Source organism: Hylobates moloch, unplaced genomic scaffold (assembly GCF_009828535.3).
Source record: "Hylobates moloch isolate HMO894 unplaced genomic scaffold, HMol_V3 SCAFFOLD_17, whole genome shotgun sequence".
Classification (NCBI taxonomy): Eukaryota; Metazoa; Chordata; class Mammalia; order Primates; family Hylobatidae; genus Hylobates; species Hylobates moloch.
Window position 1 is genome coordinate 79,399,389 of NW_026652292.1, and position 18,215 is coordinate 79,417,603.

Genomic DNA, 18,215 nt, shown 5'->3' on the forward strand with positions numbered 1-18,215 from the left:
AAAAAAAAAAAAAAAAAAAAAAAAGAGTAACAGCCAAAAAATATATAATCTGAAATAAGAAAATCAGGGCTCAAGTTCCATTTCTATCACATATTGGTGAAACCCTTTTCTAACCGACGCGAGTATTTCAGCAGCACCCTACGGCATTCGTGCCATAATCTAAACTTCCTGTGCCGCTCGCTGCTCATCTGCGGGAAGGAATCCATGCTGCTGAGGGAAACTGAGGATAATAAAATTTTATAGTTTAAGCTGCAAAGATGGTTTCAATCCTAACACTAAGAATTCTGAGTACATACGCTTCTTGGCAAAATGCAAGTCTTTATCCAAATTACAACCCATTCCATTGTGATCACTGTTAAGTCTGCATTCCACACAGCGCTTGAGTAAACACTGGGAAGATTGTCTCACATATTTTCTTCAAGTTTCTCTCCTTTTACTTATGCATGACAAAGAATGAAAGCCCTGTGGGGCCATGTCATCTCCCCTCCCTTTTCCATCAGCAGGCAGGCATCCAGATGGAAGGCGAGGCGGCCCACCAGGGGCGGAAACAGGATACAGTGGAATCCAGCCATAAAGTGAATTGAAAACAAAGATGCCACTGGGATTATACATGAGCCAAAACTGAGATTCCTGAAAGACGGGGGAAAAAGGCAAACAAGATGGCTCACATCCCCCAAAGGGTCACATCCTACACCACAGGAAAATGAATGATTTTCTTGTTTTAAATCGTGGGCTTTAGCCCCAACTCTGCAACTGGTAAAAGAGCCAACGTTGTCACATAATCTCAAAGAGCCTCGTAATGTCATCTGTCAAAAAGAGATAACAAGGTTGCTGTGAAGGTACCTGAGAAAGAGCGAAACGCATCGATGGGAAGATGGTAACACCTGGTATCAAAACTTCACTGTTTCAGGCCGAGTATGGTGGCTCACATCTTAGTCTCCGCTTCTCAGGAGGGTGAGGTGGGAGAATCACTTAGGCCCAGGAGTTCAAAACTAGCCTGGGAAACATGGAAAAACCCCATCTCCACAAAAAATACAAAAATTAGCCAGGTGTGATGGTGTACATCTGTAGTCCCAGCTACTCGGGAGGCTGAGGTAAGAGGATCGCTTGAGCCTGGGAGGTCAAGGCTGCAGTGAGCTGTGATCATGCCACCGCATTCCAGCCTAAGCAACAGAATGAGACTGTCTCAAAAACAAAAAAAAAAAAAAAAAAAAAAAAACTTCACGGTTTCCTAGAGACAGCGGATGCCAGGGGCAGGAGTTGGGGGTGGGGGTGGGGGGAGAATGGGCAGTTAGTGTTTAAGGGGGACAGAGTTTCCATTTGGGATAAAGTAGGGAGCTGGATGGTGGTGATGGCTCCACAATACTACGAATGTACTTCATGATACTTAACTGTCATTTTAAGCGTATTGAACTGTACACTTAAAATGGTTAAAATGGTAAATTTTATGTTATGGATATTTTACCACAATAAAAGGAAACTTCGCTGTGATCTGCTGGCATAAAAAGGCATCACATTTACATAAGCTCTGGCCCTAAAATACCAGTGAATTAAGTCGCTCCCTCTGCTATCCCCTGAAACACGATATAACCTCAGGCTCTTTACCAAATGAAAATATGTCCAGAAAATGCCTTGATCTAGAGTTGTATGTACTGCATGACAGCCCCAAAAGGAGCCTAGCTTGTTCTTTTTTCTCCTGAGCCGTGAAGATCTGAGATACCCCTATGTTTAGACACAATGCTATGCTGAAGAAGGGTGGGGGAGCAGCACAAACGGCGCTTATCCAGTTAGACCCCTTTAGCAAGCCGGCTGCTTGCGAGCTGGGCAGTGGGTCACGGCAGCCAGCGTCAGCACAGACGGGATCCATTTCCCAGGATCTGGGGCTCACCTTTTCGAACGCTCTTTTAGCACTTGCTGCAAACAAAATGCAATCAGTCTGATAGCTGCACAGGTCTCCCTTGAAACAAAGACAAGAATCTTTTGAAAAGCCAGGCGCAGTCGCTCACGCCTGTAACCCTAACACTTGAGGAGGCTGGGGCATGTGGACTGCCTGAGCCCAGGAGTTTGAAACCAGCCTGGGCAACATGGTGAAAACCCTGTCTCTACTAAAAATACAAAAAAATTAGCCGTACATGATGGTGCGTGCCTGTAGTCCCAGCTACTTGGGAGGCTGAGGTGGGAAAATCTCATGAACCAGGGAAGCGGAGGTTGCAGTGAGCCCAGATCACGCCACTGCACTCCAGCCTGGGTCTCAAAAAAAAAAAAAAAAAAAAAGAAAGAAAATAAAAGCACAGCTCTTCCCACAAACAGTTTTTTTGAACAGATGCATATTTTAGCCTATCCGAGTCTCCCCTTGAAAAGCCAGGGAGATAAAGCAGAGTGTGAAACATGCTACATCCCACACTTGTGACTTCAAAAATTCAGAAGTTCAAGATTTCCGCACTACACACACATCTATTCTCCTGCAAGCACCTCCAAAGACACATTAGCCAGGTGGAAAGAAGCACCATGTCACACAGGGCACCTCAGGCTTTGTTAACTATTGAATAAAGGTATGAAGCACTATTAGACACTAAAAAGGATAAAAAGGTAAAAGACAACCTTATTTGTTAAAGAGTTTATAATACAAAACACTATGACAAAAGGCAATACTCAATTCATGCCACAAAAGAGGTAAAAATAAAGTACAGTTGTGGTTCAATGCATGGGAAATAGAACCTAGCTGAAGTAAATCATACACTAAAAGAGCCCTTCAATGGCTTACTGTTGCTTTCACAACACATTCCCAACTTCTCATCACAACCCACAGGTCCTTTGTAATTTAGCCCCTGCAGAGAATTCTGGCCTCATGTGTGGATTTCCTGCCCAAAATCCCATGATCCGGCAAGGCAGAGCTACCTGCAACGCTCCTAGTATACCTGGCTGTTTTTCTGGCTTGTGCTTTAATTTACAGCACACCCTCTGCCTGGCACAGCTGCCTACCAGTTCCGTCTTGACCCCACAATAAGCAAATTCCCTTGAAAGTCAATTCATCAATAGCGAAACGGCCAACTAGCCCAAAGCCAATTCACTAAAGGCAAACTTAATCTGCTTAGTGACTAGCTGACTTGCTGAATCCCAAATGCACTAAAAAACTATCAGAAAACTACAGTCGAGCTATCTTAACCAAGCTCTACCTCCTTGCCTCATGGAGTTGACAGCTGTTCTCTATTCCCTCTGTAAAATACCCTGAAATCCCTAAAAGGCTAAACATTCAGGGCGACAACTCTCCTACCTGTTGAGTTGTGTATTTACCAAGACTCAGCTTTGTTCTTTAAATTCTTATTACCATAATTATTTACTTTAATTTGACCATTACATAATAAGCCAATGAAAAAAACGAGTGCAAAAGCCGAGTTGATGATTCTCTGAGATGCTTTAGAAAGGTTCAGTCAAAACTAACTAGGCAGGTCACAGTGGCTCATGCCTGTAATTCCAGCTCCTTGGGAGGCCTAGGCGGGAGGACTGCCTGAGCACAGGAGTTCAAGGCTGCAGTGAGCTATGATTGTGCCACTGCACTCCAGCCTGGGCAACAAAGTAAGGACCTGACTCTTAAAACAAACAAACAAAAGTACCCAAAAAATCTGTACAATTAGATGTGGGGACATCAACTATTAAAAAAAAAAAAAAGACAGGGCAACATTCATAAAATTCTGGGGATTCTAAACTCAGATTGTGTTACAAAAACTGGAAATTACTAACAACGTAATCATATGTATAGATTACACAGAAAAGACAAACAGAACCCCATAAGTAGCAACACACCAAAGAATGTGGCCCTCGGCCCTACATCAAAATACAGTGGTTTTAGAGCAAGTAAGCATGGCTTAGGTGTCCAGGGAAAAATTACCTTGATACTCATGCACTAAGCACCAGGAGGGAGAAATCACCCACTGGCAAATTGTTACTCAAAAAGGATTCATTTAGGCCGGGTATGGTAGCTCACGCCTGTAATTCCGACACTTAAATCATTCATTTAAACTTAACATATTTAAAGCACATGTAATGTATACCTTTTAAAATTTTCTCACCTTAACCAACATTTTTGATTGACCAGTTCTGACTATACCAGTAGAAGGGCCTCATAAATACCTTAACCCAGGCTAGTTTGCCACAACCATTTTCCTACCAAAGGCAGGAGCAGATCACAGGCCAGGGGAGAGCAAGAGACAAGGAGAGAGGACGAGAGAGGGAGAAAGAGGATGAATAAGTAATAAACTATACTGGAAGAAAACAACACAGAAGTGAATCGACCATTCGATGGTTGAAAATGGTAGAAAATGCTGACCAGTCATGAGAACTCTTCATCTGAAGCTGGCATCCCTCCACTCCCCCCAGCTGGCATGTCAGGGACATGCAGTTTGGTCCAGAGCAGGTGGGAGGGTACTGCAGCAGCACTAGAGAAGAGGCCACAACAGTCACAGGACCACTGCTACTCTTCCAGCTGCTTCTTTTGTTTTGGTTTGGTTCTGTGGTCTTGTTTTGTTCTGTCTTGTTTTCTGAGACGGAGTCTTGGTCTTGTTACGCAGGCTAGAGTGTAGTGGCTCGATCTCGGCTCACTGCAACCTCTGCCTCCTGGGTTCAAGCAATTCTCCTGCCTCAGCCTCCCAAGTAGCTGGGATTACAGGCACCCGCCACCACGCCCAGCTAATTTTTTATTTTTAGTAGAGACGGGGGTTTCACCATGGTGGCCAGGCTGGTCTTGAACTCCTGACCTCAGGTGATCCACCCACCTTGGCCTCCCAAAGTGCTGGGATTACAAGTGTGAGCCACCGCGCCTGGCAGGTTTTTTTTTTTTCTTTTTTGAGATGGAGTCTCGCTCTGTCACCCGGGCTGTAGTGCAGTGGAGCAATCTTGGCTTACAGCAACCTCTGCCTCCCGGGCTCAAGTGATCCTCCCACCTCTGCCTCCCAAATAGCTGGACTACGGCTGCACACCACCATACCTGGCTAATTTTTGTATTTCTTGTACAGATGGGGTTTTGCTATGTTGCCCAGGCTGGTGAACTCCTGAGCTCAGGCGATTCACCTGCCTCGGCCTCCCAAAGTGCTGGGATGCCAGGCGTGAGCCACCACACCCGGCCCCGGCTGCTTCTAACTGTTCTCAGTTCCCCCTCCATCTCAGAACATCTTTCCCAATATGAAATGTGATGATGAAATATAAGACCCATCACAGGGGAGCCAGAGATTCCAGACAATCTTACAAAGAAAAAATGAAAATAAACCAGAAGAGGAAGCCAGAAAATGGAGGACCTACTGATTTCCCATCTAGCTCTTCATCTTTTAAATTAACAATTATATATTTCTGGACTTTAATATCCTATTATATCTAAGAACAGCAAATGAGGCCAGGTGGGGTGGGTCACACCTGTAATTCTAGCATTTTGGGATGCCAAGGCAGGAGGACTACTGAAGGCCTGGAGTTCAAAACAGCAACACAGTGAGACCCTTTCTCTATTTAAATAAAAAAAAATTAAACATTTGGCTGGGCGTGATGGCTCACATCTGCAATCCCAGCTACTTGGGAGGCTGAGGAGGCAGGATTGCTTGAGTCCAAGATGTTGAGGCTGTAGTGAGCTATGAATGTGCCAGTGCACTCCAGCCTGGGTGACAGAGCAAGACCCTGTGGAGAAAAGAGGAAAGATGAAAGAGGGGAGGGGAGGAGAAGGGAGGGGAGGAGAAGGGAGGGGAGGAGAGGGGAGTAGAGGGGAGGGCAAGGGAGGGGAGGGGAGGGAAGAGAGAAGGGCAGCATCAAAGGCCCCATCCACACCAAGTGAACCAGAATCTGCACTTTAAGATGGCTGGGTGGTTGGTTGAAGGCTAAAGTTTGAGAAGTGCTGCTCTGAAGAGTGATTAGAGTGCAGGACTTCAATATATCCTAAGCACTTGAGATATATTTGCTCTTTCCATCTCCTGGATAATCCTGAGGCACAGAGGTTTCATTAATCTCCCCAAATCATACGAGGAGTCTGAGGCAGCACGGGGGCAGGAAGCAGGTGGCCTTCCTCCTGAACTGCCCCTGCAGCCTACAGCCTCCCTGGACTCCGCTTCGGTGGACAGGCTCAATGCTAACAGTCTTCTCCTGTCTGAGGCACGCTTGCGTCTGATTTGCTGCCACACCTCTGAACTAGTATTGTTGAGAAAAGCATGAATTTGAAATAAATGTTGCAATCTCTGCCCTCTCTACTTATTTTATGATGTTGAGCAAACCACACACCTTCAGTGAGCCTCAGCTTCCTTCTCTGAAAAATGGGTGTACATACACTTCCCCTGATAAGAAGTGTTAGGGGTTCTTTGAGGCCGAGTTGTGGGAGTTGAGTTGTAATTTATGGTGCTGTGTGGCAGGAACCCAGTAAGTGCTCATTTCCCTCTGTGCCCACTGCAGTGAGAAGCCCTCAGTCCCTCCAAGACTCTTGAGCACTGTGCCAAGCCCAGGCAGAGCGGGGGTGATCAAGAAATGGCCCTGCCTTCCCACCATTCGTATCCTGGCAGAGAGATCATCAGATGATTCACACTGAAAGCAAACACGGAAAGAGAATTGCTACTGATTTTGCCCTAACTTTGAATGATGCTCTGAATTCCTCGAGTAAACAAGTTAGAAAACAGCCAAATATAGAAAAAGCTGAATGGTACATAAAAGTTTGCGTATGTGGGAATCGCCAGATTCTTTTTTAAAAAACAAATTTTGAATTTGAATGCATAAAACTAAAGTATACATTCCTGAAATATGTATATATTTTTCTCTCTTGGAAAAAATATGGATAGTTAACCCCAGAAGAAGTCTAACAATGACTATTAAAGTTTCAGAATAAGGTATTCAACTTCAGAATTAACTCAGAAGAGAGTCAAGTCCACAAGGTCTACAGATACTTTTATCTGCTAAATCCTCCTAATTTTTTTCTTAATCTGACATAAGAAAAGATGTCTATAGCCCTGTAGCTCCTGCTATAGGTAGTTTATGGTGGTGTGAGGCAGTGCAAAGAAATGCTAGCTTCCTAAGGGGAGGCTACACTTACAGTCTACCAACCAGCTATCACTAATAGCTTCTCAGCCCTAGAAATATACTCAAAGGAGTGTCTTGAGCAAAATAAGGGCTCCACTCTTCCGCACTGGGCTTCCATCACAGGGCCCTGGAGCTCATAAGTACCCCCAGGCCTCCAGCGACGACCACTGAGATGGTGGGACCTTGACTCACCAGCCAGGGCTGAGGGATCTCTGGCAGGGGCATCTGAGGAGGGGCCGGCAGGCTGTTAGTGGTCTCCTGCTTCTGAGCATGGTCCTTCACATCAAAACCTGTAAGAATTAACCAGAACCACAGAACTGGATGAGGATGGGGATGAGAATGGTACCACTAGCATCTATCAGTTCCTGAACCCTGTGTTGAACACTTTGCAAATATTTATTTTCTCTAATCCTTTACAACAGTCCTGCAAGGTTAGGTATTATTCTTCTCCATTTTACAGGTGAAGAAACGATAGCTTAAATAAAGTGAAAGAAAAGAAAAGAGAGAAGAGGAGAGGAGAGGAGAGGGGAGGGGAGGAGAGGGGAGAGGAGTGGAGGGGAGAGGGAAAGGGAAAGGGAAAGAAAAGAAAAAAGAAAAGAGAAAGAGAAAGAGAAAAAGAGAAAGAGAAAGGGAAAGGGAAAAGAAAAGAAAAAAGAGAAAAGAGGAAGGAAGGAAGGGAGGGAGGGAGGGAGGGATGGATGGATGGATGGATGGATGGATGGATGGATGGATGGATGGATGCAGGGAAGGAGGAAGGGGAAGGGGAAGGGGAAGGGGTGTTGGAAATGAATGAAAGCAGTCATAGATGGAAATGGCGGCGCTAGCCCCAGAGCCTGCATGCTCCTCAGTGTCATGCTGCGTCTCAAAGGGAAAGCTGCTCCCCCTCAACTTCTACTCAGGGCAGGCAGGACTTATCCATGTAGTAACAGGATAGACACCTTCCTGGGAATCAGTAAATTTTTATTAAGTATCTTCTTAAAGTCAGATACTGTAATAGACATACTGTATGGAAACATGACTGATATAAGCTCACACGTCTTGGGCACTCATATTTAAGTTGGAAAGACAAATACACACACAACGAACGATTAGGAAAGGTGATGAACACGATACCAGTGCAGGCAGGAAAGAGGAAAAAGCAAGTTTTAATTTGGGCACAGTACTATTTATATGCCTAACACTCACTTAGAAAGGCCTGTAAAAATACTGACTTAACAACGATCGCCTATAATGGGTCCAGTACTACACTAGAGGCCAGGAATTGAAACATGAAAAGCCCCAGTGCCTGACCTCCAGGAGCTGCAATGGAGAAAAGAACTTCAGCAGAGAACTGCAAACAAACAAACAAACAAACAAAAGCAAGAAAGGAAAAGGATAAATGACACACGCACACACAAAATCAATAGATAGGTTTAAAGCAAATTAAAGAGCTGAAGAAAGAATTCATGAATTGAAAAATATCAGGAGATTCACCCAGAAGGAGGCATGAAGAGACCAGTGCTGGAGCTCACTGGGTGGAGGAAGAGAGGACAGGAAATCAGGGGAAAGCAAACGGTCATCAATAGCTGACATGTTTACTATGCATCAGGCACTGTTTTGAAATATTTTATACCATCTCATTCAATCCTCACAACATCCCGTCAGGTCAATACTACCATTAGCCCTTTTTTATACAAGGAGGAAACTAAAGTAAAAAAAGCGTAAGTAACCCGTGAAAGGTCGCACATTTGGTAACAGGTAGGGCAAGAATCAAAAAGCCAGTTTAACTTTGGAGTTGTTCCTCATAACCACCTATGATAAAGGGCCTTGTAGGATGGCCGAAGGAGTCTGGAGTGTGACCAGAGGTAAAGGCTGACAGATGAAAGAGTCTGAGCAGGGAAATAACAAAATTACTTCAGAAGTGAACATTTCAGGCCAGGTGCAGTGGCTCATGCCTATAATCCCAGCACTTCTGGAGGCCGAGGCAGGCAGACTGCTTGAGCCCAGGAGTTCGAGACCAGCGTGGACAACATGGCAAACACCCAGCTACAAAAATAACCTAGCTGGGTGTTGTGGTGTGCACACGTGTAGTCCCAGCTACTAGGGAGGCTGCAGTGGGACGATCACCTGAGCCTGGGAGGTCAATGCTGTAGTGAGCAGTGATCACACCACTGCACTCCAGCCTGTGCGACTCAGTGAGACCCTGTCTCAAAGTAAAAAAAAAAAAAAAGTTAATATTTCATATTGCCCCAAAATAGGATCCCTATCCTGCTTTCTTATCTAAGTGACAGGCCCCATCGCCCACCCAGGTTTCCCCAAGCCACCCACGTTCAAACTGCTACCAAATCCTTCAGCCCATCTTCCAGACTGGTCAGGTGAGCCTTCCAGAATGCAAATCTAATCGTGTCATACATGGCTTCATATACTAAAAGAATTCGTGTAAAAGTATAAATAAATTGTACACTTTAAATCGTGAAGTGTATGGCCTGTGAATCACATCTCAATAAAGAGGTTTAAAAGAAAAATCCTCCATCTCATCCAGCAGATTACCTCCACAGAGTCCTCAAGATTCTCACATCGCATCATCCAGGAATTGCCCCTCGGACCCTCCACCACCCCGGTCTCTCACTCAACTGGTGTGGACTTGCTTCTCAGGTGCTCTCATAAGGCTCTGATGCTCTCCACAGCAGTACTTAGCAGGCTTTCTTATTGCCTGTTTTTTTTTTTGTCCTGCTCACTGTGCATGAAAGAGTTAATGTAGGAGGCCCAAGGCTGCTCTCTCTAGAGGGGCCTGCTTGCAAGGCTGGCCCTGGCTGGCCTCTGGGAATGTGGATTTCAGAAGTGCTCCCATCATTCCCTGATGGACAAGGGTGGTTCACTGTGCCTGTACTGTTTGTGTCAACAACGCGGTTGTGCTGAAACCCTGCCTGTCCTGGAATTCTGGTGTGTGCTAGGCAGAGGGTGCCTAGAGGACCAGACCCGAGTAAAAACCCTGGGCACTGAGTCTCCGATGAGCCTGAACGGAAATGTCGCACAGAGCTTGCTGTGTTTTTATTGCTGAGGACAGAGTGTGCTCTGTGTGACCCTCGTGGGAGGGACAGAGCACACAGAAGCTGGCCTATGGGTTCCTCCATGTTCCGCCTACATCTTCTCCCTTCCGATCTGCCCGTCGGGCTGTGCATCCTCACTACGGCTGCAGTGCGTCCTGCACACCAGGAAGAACAACCTGAAGCCAAGTCCCGTGAGTCCTTCCAGGTAATCTCCAAACGCTGGGCTTGCCCTGAGGACTCCCAACATACGATTCCATTAGCTCCTTCAAAGCTTTATCTTTCTACACCTGGAGGCCAACGCAGAACTTGGTACAAGCATAAACCCTCAATGAAAACTTGAGGAATAAATAAGTTTGTAAGTTAAAGAACAAATAAATATATTTTAGAAAGGTGGTAAAATTAAAGACGGTTTAGAAGCCAAGACACTGTAAGAAGGAAAAGCAGGCGTCAGAATGAGACTCACCTTTGGATGACTGTATCCTCAGCAGAATGTTGGTTATCACTGCCTTCTTCTCCCTGACAGTTGAGGTTAGATATTCATGGTCCAGGAGTTCAAGAAAGAGACGAAGTTCAACTATTAACTCTTCCATTGCTAACAACAAAAGACAGGAAGGGTATTATTAGACCCAGTGATTTGCAAATGTCAAAGTATGAATGCTGAGTCTTACTTGAAGCATTTCATGTTTAGCTTGATCACTGGATATAGTATTCTGACCTAAAAAAACAAGTTTGCTGAAAGCAGATCCACTAAAAGATTCAAGCATCTTCTTCTTAACAAATGCACTACTCCTTCACTTCTACTTTAAGGCAGCAAAATTCAACTGGGAGAAGCTCCAAAGCCAGGCTGCCAACAGATGGTGTGACAACCCGAAGGCCTGACATCATCATTTGGTGTCAATTCCATGATATTAAATTTCAATGTCAAGAAGAGTTTTCTAATAACCAGCAGGGCATGGTTTCAGAAACTCAACACCCAGCTCTGCTTTTGTAAAGCTGGCTCCAGCCCAGGACAACTGTGAGTATGTTTATGCAGTTAGCACAAAGGATGCCAGATGCCGAGGCTGGTGTAAACACAAGTTCAGGTGCTGACTTCCCACCATGCCTTTTCCTTCTAGGATGATGGTAGACTTGACTTTTCCTCTGATATCCACAAGACTGGAATATTGGCTTAGGTCAGCAGTTTGTAGATGATAATCTTAGCCTCTGGGGATGTGAACTCCTCCTTTCAGGGAGCCCACAAGGCCTGAGGCCCAAACTATTTTCAGAATGCTAAGACATTATTCACCTTTTTCTGCATTAATGCTGTAAAATGCCAGGGTAAAACTGCTAGCATCTTAGCATGAATCAAGGAAGTGACACCAAACTATCCTAGCGGTCATGATATCCTTCACCATATACTCACAGGTTTTTTTTGTTTTTTTTTTTAAAAAAAAAAAAAACTACTTGGGCTGGGCACAGTGGCTCACGTCTGTAATCCCAGTACTTTGGGAGACCCAGTCAGGCAGATCACCTGAGGTCAGGAGTTCGATACCAGCCTGACCAACATGGCCATCTCTACTAAAAATACAAAAATTAGCCAGGCATGGTGGCATGTGCCTGTAATCCCAGCTACTCAGGAGGCTGGGGCACAAGAATCACTTACCTGGGAGGCGGAGGTTGCAGTGAGCCAAGATCGCGCCACTGCACTCCAGCCTGGGAGACAGAGTGAGACTCCTTTTCAAAAAAATAAAAAATTTAAAAAGGCACTTTCACTTAGGAGTGTCTTTGAGAAAGCAGTAAAAAATAATCGCTTTTCTTAAATCTAACCTTTGAAGACACACCTTTTTTTTTTTTTTTTTTTTTTTTAACAGAGTCTCGCTCTGTCGCCCAGGCTGGAGTGCAGTGGAGCGATCTTGGCTCACTGCAAGCTCTGCCTCCCGGGTTCACGCCATTTTCCTGCCTCAGCCTCCCGAGTAGCTGGGACTACAGGCTCCCGCCACCACACCCAGCTAATTTTTTGTATTTTTAGTAGAGACGGGGTTTCACCGTGTTAGCCAGGATGGTCTTGATCTCCTGACCTCGTGATCTGCCCGCCTCGGCCTCCCAAAGTGCTGGGATTACAGGCGTGAGCCACCGTGCCCAACCAACACACACCTTTTTAATGTATCATTGAATGACATGGGAAGCATGCATGAAGCCCTCCTGCACACGAAATACCACAGTCATCTAGAGAAAAATCACTCTTGTGAGTGTTTGAGTTCCAAGCCACCCAAAGCCACTTGTTGCATGCAGCACTATCTTTACTGGAGAGAGTGAATGACAGGCAAACTGCAATGACTTAGACTTGAGTACCTGGCAGACATGTTCTCAAGAATGAACACATGAGCTCATCACTTCAAGGTAAACAACTGATAGCATTTGTGGCCAAGAATAAAAGTTGAGCTTCCAAGTGAAAAAATAATTTTTGAAACTTTGTATCCACCCCGTAAGAGCTTACTGCCTCCTAATACTGGAGGCTTTTCTAATGAGATCAGCAGTGACATGAACAAATGTGATTTATATTGCATAATGTCATATGTTGACATTTATTTGGAAGATCTGCACAACTCAGTGAACCATGATGTTACAAAATCACGTATGGGTAAAAGATCCACCTAAACTGCAAAATAAACTAAACTACTCTAATGTAACAGAGGATGGCATAACTTCAGATGCCACATCACAACTAACCGTTAGGAAACTGCCGCTTGTCAAGTTTTGGTGTAGTATCAAAGAAGAATGTCTACAATTGTCTGAAAAGGCTACTGAAAAACTTCCCAACCACCTATCTGTGGGAGGTCAGATTTTCTTTTTTCTTTTTTTTTTTTTTTTTTTGGAGACACAGTCTTGCTCTGTCACCCAGGCTGGAGTGCAGTGGTGCAATCTCGGCTCACTGCAAGTTCTGCCTCCTGGGCTCATGCCATTCTCCTGCCTCACCCTCCTGAGCAGCTGGGACTAGAGGTGCCTACCACCATGCCCCGCTATTTTTTGTTTGTTTGTTTTGTATTTTTAGTAGAAACAGGGTTTCACCATGTTAGCCAGGATGGTCTCAATCTCCTGACCTCATGATCCGCCTGCCTCGGCCTCCCAAAGTGCTCGGATTACAGGTGTGCGCCACCACACCCAGCCCAGATTTTCTTCACGTACTTCCACCATAATATCTCACACAGTCTGAGTGAAGAAATAAATATGAGAATCAGCTATCTTCTAGGCCAGATACTAAAGATACTTGCAAAAGTCTAAAACAATGCTACTCTTCTAATTATCATGTTTTGGTAAATGCAGTTACTTTTCATAAATATATATTATTATGTTAACGTAATAGGTTTATTGATATTTTAATGAATAAATATCTTAAAATTTGCCAATTTTAATTCTAATATGGTAAGTACCTACAGATATAATCATATAAATAAAGCTCTTTAAGGTCTTCAAAGTATATTTTGAGACCAAAAAGTTTGAGATCTGAGATCTGCTGATGTAGGCAATTACTTTAAGATCTTCATTCATTTATTCATCATTTACCTATTGTCAGTCATACAGGTCATGCATCTCAACTAACAAAAGCATAATGAAAATGATTCATGCAAAAAACCTAAGCAAAAAAGTTTGAGAGCCGCTGGTCTGTGGGATTCTTCTAAATCTACTATTCTGTAAGTCTACAACATCCTTCGGGATTAAAGATCCATACTGAGGCTGCCGTGTACCATCAAAGCTCTCATCATTTTAGGTAAGTGGGAGAGAAATGATAAATGAGCTTAAAGTAGGTGGATGTGGCACAGCAGTTCACTCTTCCCAGCTGGGCAATTTTCCCTTCTATGAAATGAAGAAGTTGGACTAAGTACACCTTTCAATTAAGGTCTTTTTCATTAACCAATTTCTTGATTCTAAGCAATCTCATCTATACTTTAAAAATGGACCAGGTATGTTGGCTCACGCCTGTAATCCCAGCACTTTGAGAGGCTGAGGCAGGAGGATCACTTGAGCCCAGGAGTTCGAGGCTGCAGTGAGCCATGACTGAGTCAATGCGCTCCAGCCTGGGTAAGAGTGAGACCCTGACTCTCAAAAAAAAAAATGGGGGGGGGGGGGGCGGGATGGGGGACTGATAGCATTATTCAAAATGTCAAAAGGTAGAAAATGAATGACAAATGAATGGATAAATGAAATGTGATACATACATACAATGAAATATAATTCATCCATTAAAAGGAAAAAAATTCAGATACGTGCCGCAACATGAACAAACCTTGAAAACATTATGTTAAAATAAGACAAAAAGAGGCAAACATTACGAGTCTACTTATATGAAGTACTTAGAGTAGTCAAATTCATAGAGGCAGAAAGTAGAACAGTGGTTACCAGGGGCTAGTGGTGGGGAGAATGTAGGGTTATTATTTAATGGGGTTCAGAGTTAACAGTTTGGGATGATGAAAATGTTCTGGAAATGGATGGTGACTATACCTAATGACACTAAATTTTATACTCAAAAAGGGTTAAAAAGGTAAAATGTATGCTATGCATATTTAATTTAAAAAAGGAAAGAGATTTTACTTGGGTTCCACCTAACAGCATGGAAACATCTGAAGAGAACCTAAGGATGCATCGATCCTAACTTGCCACCTAAAACCTGAGCTCCCTCTACAGTGCGACCATGAGGGCTCTGCGCAAAACCCTCCAGAGCCTGGGAGTTTGTCCTGGCCCTGGCCAAGGTACCTGCCCGTCCTCTCCTCTGAGAACAGCAGCCTCAACCACAAGGGGGACTTTCAGCAGCCACTGCTATACTGCAAGGCCCTGCACACCACCTCCCACTACTAGGTTATGGTTAATTGGACGGCCCGATTCCAAGACGGTCAATCAGATCTTCCATTCCTCTATCTTTTGCCTGAAGACTAAGAAACAGGATTCGGTTGGGATGGTCTCTTGAACTGAAAATGTAGAAATGCAGCAACCAGGGCAAGTGCAAGTACACGGGTGCAAAGGACAGAAGCCAGCACCGGAGGACGAACACACAGAGGTGACACCCTCAGAAGCTGGCACACTCGGAGGCAGGCAGCCCCGCAAGAGAGGAAGTGTCTCAGACGCCGACAATGCTCCTGGGGCTTTCCCGGGCCTGTTGTTAGCTACTCGGAAAACTGGGCTGCACTTGAATTCCAAGAAATATTTGTATCCTTCTAATAAATTTTCATTTCATTGTGTTGTTGTTAAGCTAATCTGTGTGGTTTTCTGTTCACCTGAAACTAACCAAAAGATTCTCAAAACACAGCTCTCTAGCACCTCAGAAAGCGAAACACTCCCATAGCAGAGAGTTGTAATTGTTAGAAAAGCTTCTCCTTTTTGGGATCTTCACAGACTAAATAAACCATATTTTCTACTTGACAGTCTTTCCAAATACTTAATACTCATCCCCTCTTTCTTCCAGCCTTCTCTAATTAAACACCCCAGTTGGCTCCCCCTCACTGAAGTCTTCCCTAATTACCAAAATCCATTCCTCTTGTAGCAGCTGTACTGATGACTGGATACTTAGTGACCTTAAGGTTTATTTGGGTTTTTTTCCCTCAAGGTAGCTAGTCAGCTGGTTAAAGGCAGGTGTCATCCTATGTTTATCTCCAAACACCTGACAGCAGCCTAGCAGTACATTCTGCACAGGAAGCATGCAAAGGTTTTCGAATGAGTGACTTCTACAGGAAGAGAATGACCATTTTCTGACAACAGATGCTGGGAAAGGCATTGTGCTGGCATCTACATACGATACCACATTTGATTCTCACAAGAACCCAGCGAAACTGCGCATCGTCTACAGCTGAGGAATAAGAACTCCAGTGTCAGCTTTTAGCCTGCTTTTCTTTAAGGGAATCCTCACATAGCAATTACAAGTGCCAGGCACTGTTCTAAGCCCGTTACGTATATGAACCATGTGCTCTTCACAACATTGCTAGGAGGCACGTACTGTTATACCCCCATGTTGCAGGTGAGGAAACAGACACAGAAAGGCTGCCTACGGTCACCAAGCCTCTCCAGTTGATAATCTGCTCACAGTCACATAGCTAGAACATCAATAACACAGTAAGAATCTGAACTCAGACCTGAGTCCAAAAGCCCTGCTTTGAACATTTCATAATAATAATTCCACAGATTGTTTTCAGAGAGAACCCTAGTCTGATGAGCTGTTATACCCATTTTGTATTTAAAAAGAGCAATAGTGTGACCAAATAAAATTTAGTCCTCGAAAAAAATTAAGGAAAATGAACAAGAAATGTCAACATAGACTACAGAGTAACCTTAGAGAGAAGCACAATTCTTCGTTGAGCTGCCTGGCTCCCCCATATCGCCAGTTCCCAGGACGCAGGTGCAGCTCCTGGTGCATCTCTGTATCTGTGCTGGTGCCTATGTTCAACATAAACCAAGTGCTCAGAACACACACATGGAAGCAGTGAGCACAAACACACATGGCTGGTGGGCATGGCGTACCAAAAGCTCACTCCGGCGCCAAAGCAAGAAGGGCAGAAGTTCTTGCAACCAATTCTCCATTTTAAACTTTTAATACAAACATGTCTTTCCCCTTAAGATCTAAGGGGAATAACCAACACACACTCTGGAGATTTTCCTATAAATAAAGGTCTGGTGAAGTATGTGTGCCTGAGCAGGGAGTGGCATCGTACTACTCCAGTCTGTGGACACAAGCAGGTGTGGGACACCCACGTCTCCTCTCTGCCCTCCAGAGCTATTGCTGTTTCTTACCAACTGTGCAATAGGCTCTCTGGAAGATCCAGGAGTCCAGGCATTCGGATCCAGTTTCTACGGATATATTCCAAGAGTAGCTTTCCCCTTATGCCACCCCAGACTTATCTTCACCATCCACCTTTCCACTGCCCAACACAGGCACTACCTATCCTTCTATCAAGAGGAGGAGCTGCTTCTCCAAGGTCAAGTACAACACGTGCCCTTGTTTTCCTCCAGGGCCTCCAGCCAAATCTCCCTTTACAATACAGGCTCTCCTATTTTCCCCTAGGAAGTAGTGTGGCCTCTGAAGCTCCTTACCGATGTTTAATAGAAAGCTCTGGCTACCGTTAAGTACTGACCGCGTACCAGGCAATAGGCTAAGTGCTTTACAGACATCTTAACTAATCTTCATAATAACCTTTCAAGATAGACACTGTTTTCACCATTTTTACAAGTGGAGAAATTGGTACTAAGAAAGGTTACATTTTTGCCTAAGGTCACACAGTTAAAAATAAGAGCCAGAATGGGAATCAGAACCAGCTGTCACTACTTTTTATACGGTAACAGTAACTCTCTAAATTTTGCTCCGGTGGAAGAAGCTCCTAATACCTCTTAGGTTACATCCCTCATAGGTTACATTCAAATAACCTATCTCCCACCACACAGGACAGGCTAGCTACACAAGTTATATCCCTCAAGCTCATTGCTCAAATTGTGTTTGACATGATTATTTTACTAATAGTTCTTACACTAAAAAATGAAATATTTGAATTGGAAGAACAGCTGTAGATAGTTCACCCAACTTCCTCAATGTACTGAGGAGAAACTGAGGCTCAGGGAACTGGAAAGACTGAAGCAAAGGCCCAGCCCACTCACCTCTCCCGTCTGCACGGCCCAAAGACTGGCCAGAGGGTTCTGCACACAGGACAATAACCAGTCACATTCCAGTATCCAAAATAACTGTCTGCATTTTATCTCATCTGAGCCTCACAATCTTATCATCGTTGAGATATTACAGACAGTAGGAATCAAAGGAAGAGAGGTGACGTGGCTGCCCCAAGGCAGCAAGCTAACAAGAGCCATATCTACACTTGAACCACCTGCTCTATTCGACACCCCAGCCCTGACACCTGCTGCCCTGTTCTGGACAGAATGGCGAGGTCACCAAACACAGACTGGCATCATGGACACAGGAATAAATCACTGAATTCCAGAAAAAATTTTTTTGCCCCAAACACCCACACCAAACAAAAGATCTGACCACAGAATTTAGCATTCCCAAAGCAACAGCAAAATTACCTGGAGGCATTTCTGGATATATTTTATACATTAGAAAAACAAAACTCCCTTCTTCCTAGCAAAAGGCCTCTTTGGACTAATTAATTCTCTCTGCTTGCTTGCTTGCTT

General features: G+C 44.3%; 1 protein-coding gene across 3 annotated transcripts in view; it reads right to left on the minus strand.

The window, feature by feature from the left end:
* AFAP1 (actin filament associated protein 1) overlaps nucleotides 1–18,215 on the minus strand; it is a 175,988-nt gene that overhangs the window by 97,924 nt on the left and 59,849 nt on the right. For all 3 annotated transcript variants that reach the window (XM_032135443.2, XM_058430237.1, XM_032135441.2), the window contains exons 2-3: nucleotides 10,534–10,662; nucleotides 7,234–7,331 (exon numbers count right to left, since the gene is read on the minus strand). In XM_032135443.2, the coding sequence (XP_031991334.1) occupies nucleotides 7,234–7,331; nucleotides 10,534–10,660 (225 nt within the window). In that variant the 5' untranslated portion in view covers nucleotides 10,661–10,662. The remainder of the gene's footprint in view (nucleotides 1–7,233; nucleotides 7,332–10,533; nucleotides 10,663–18,215) is intronic.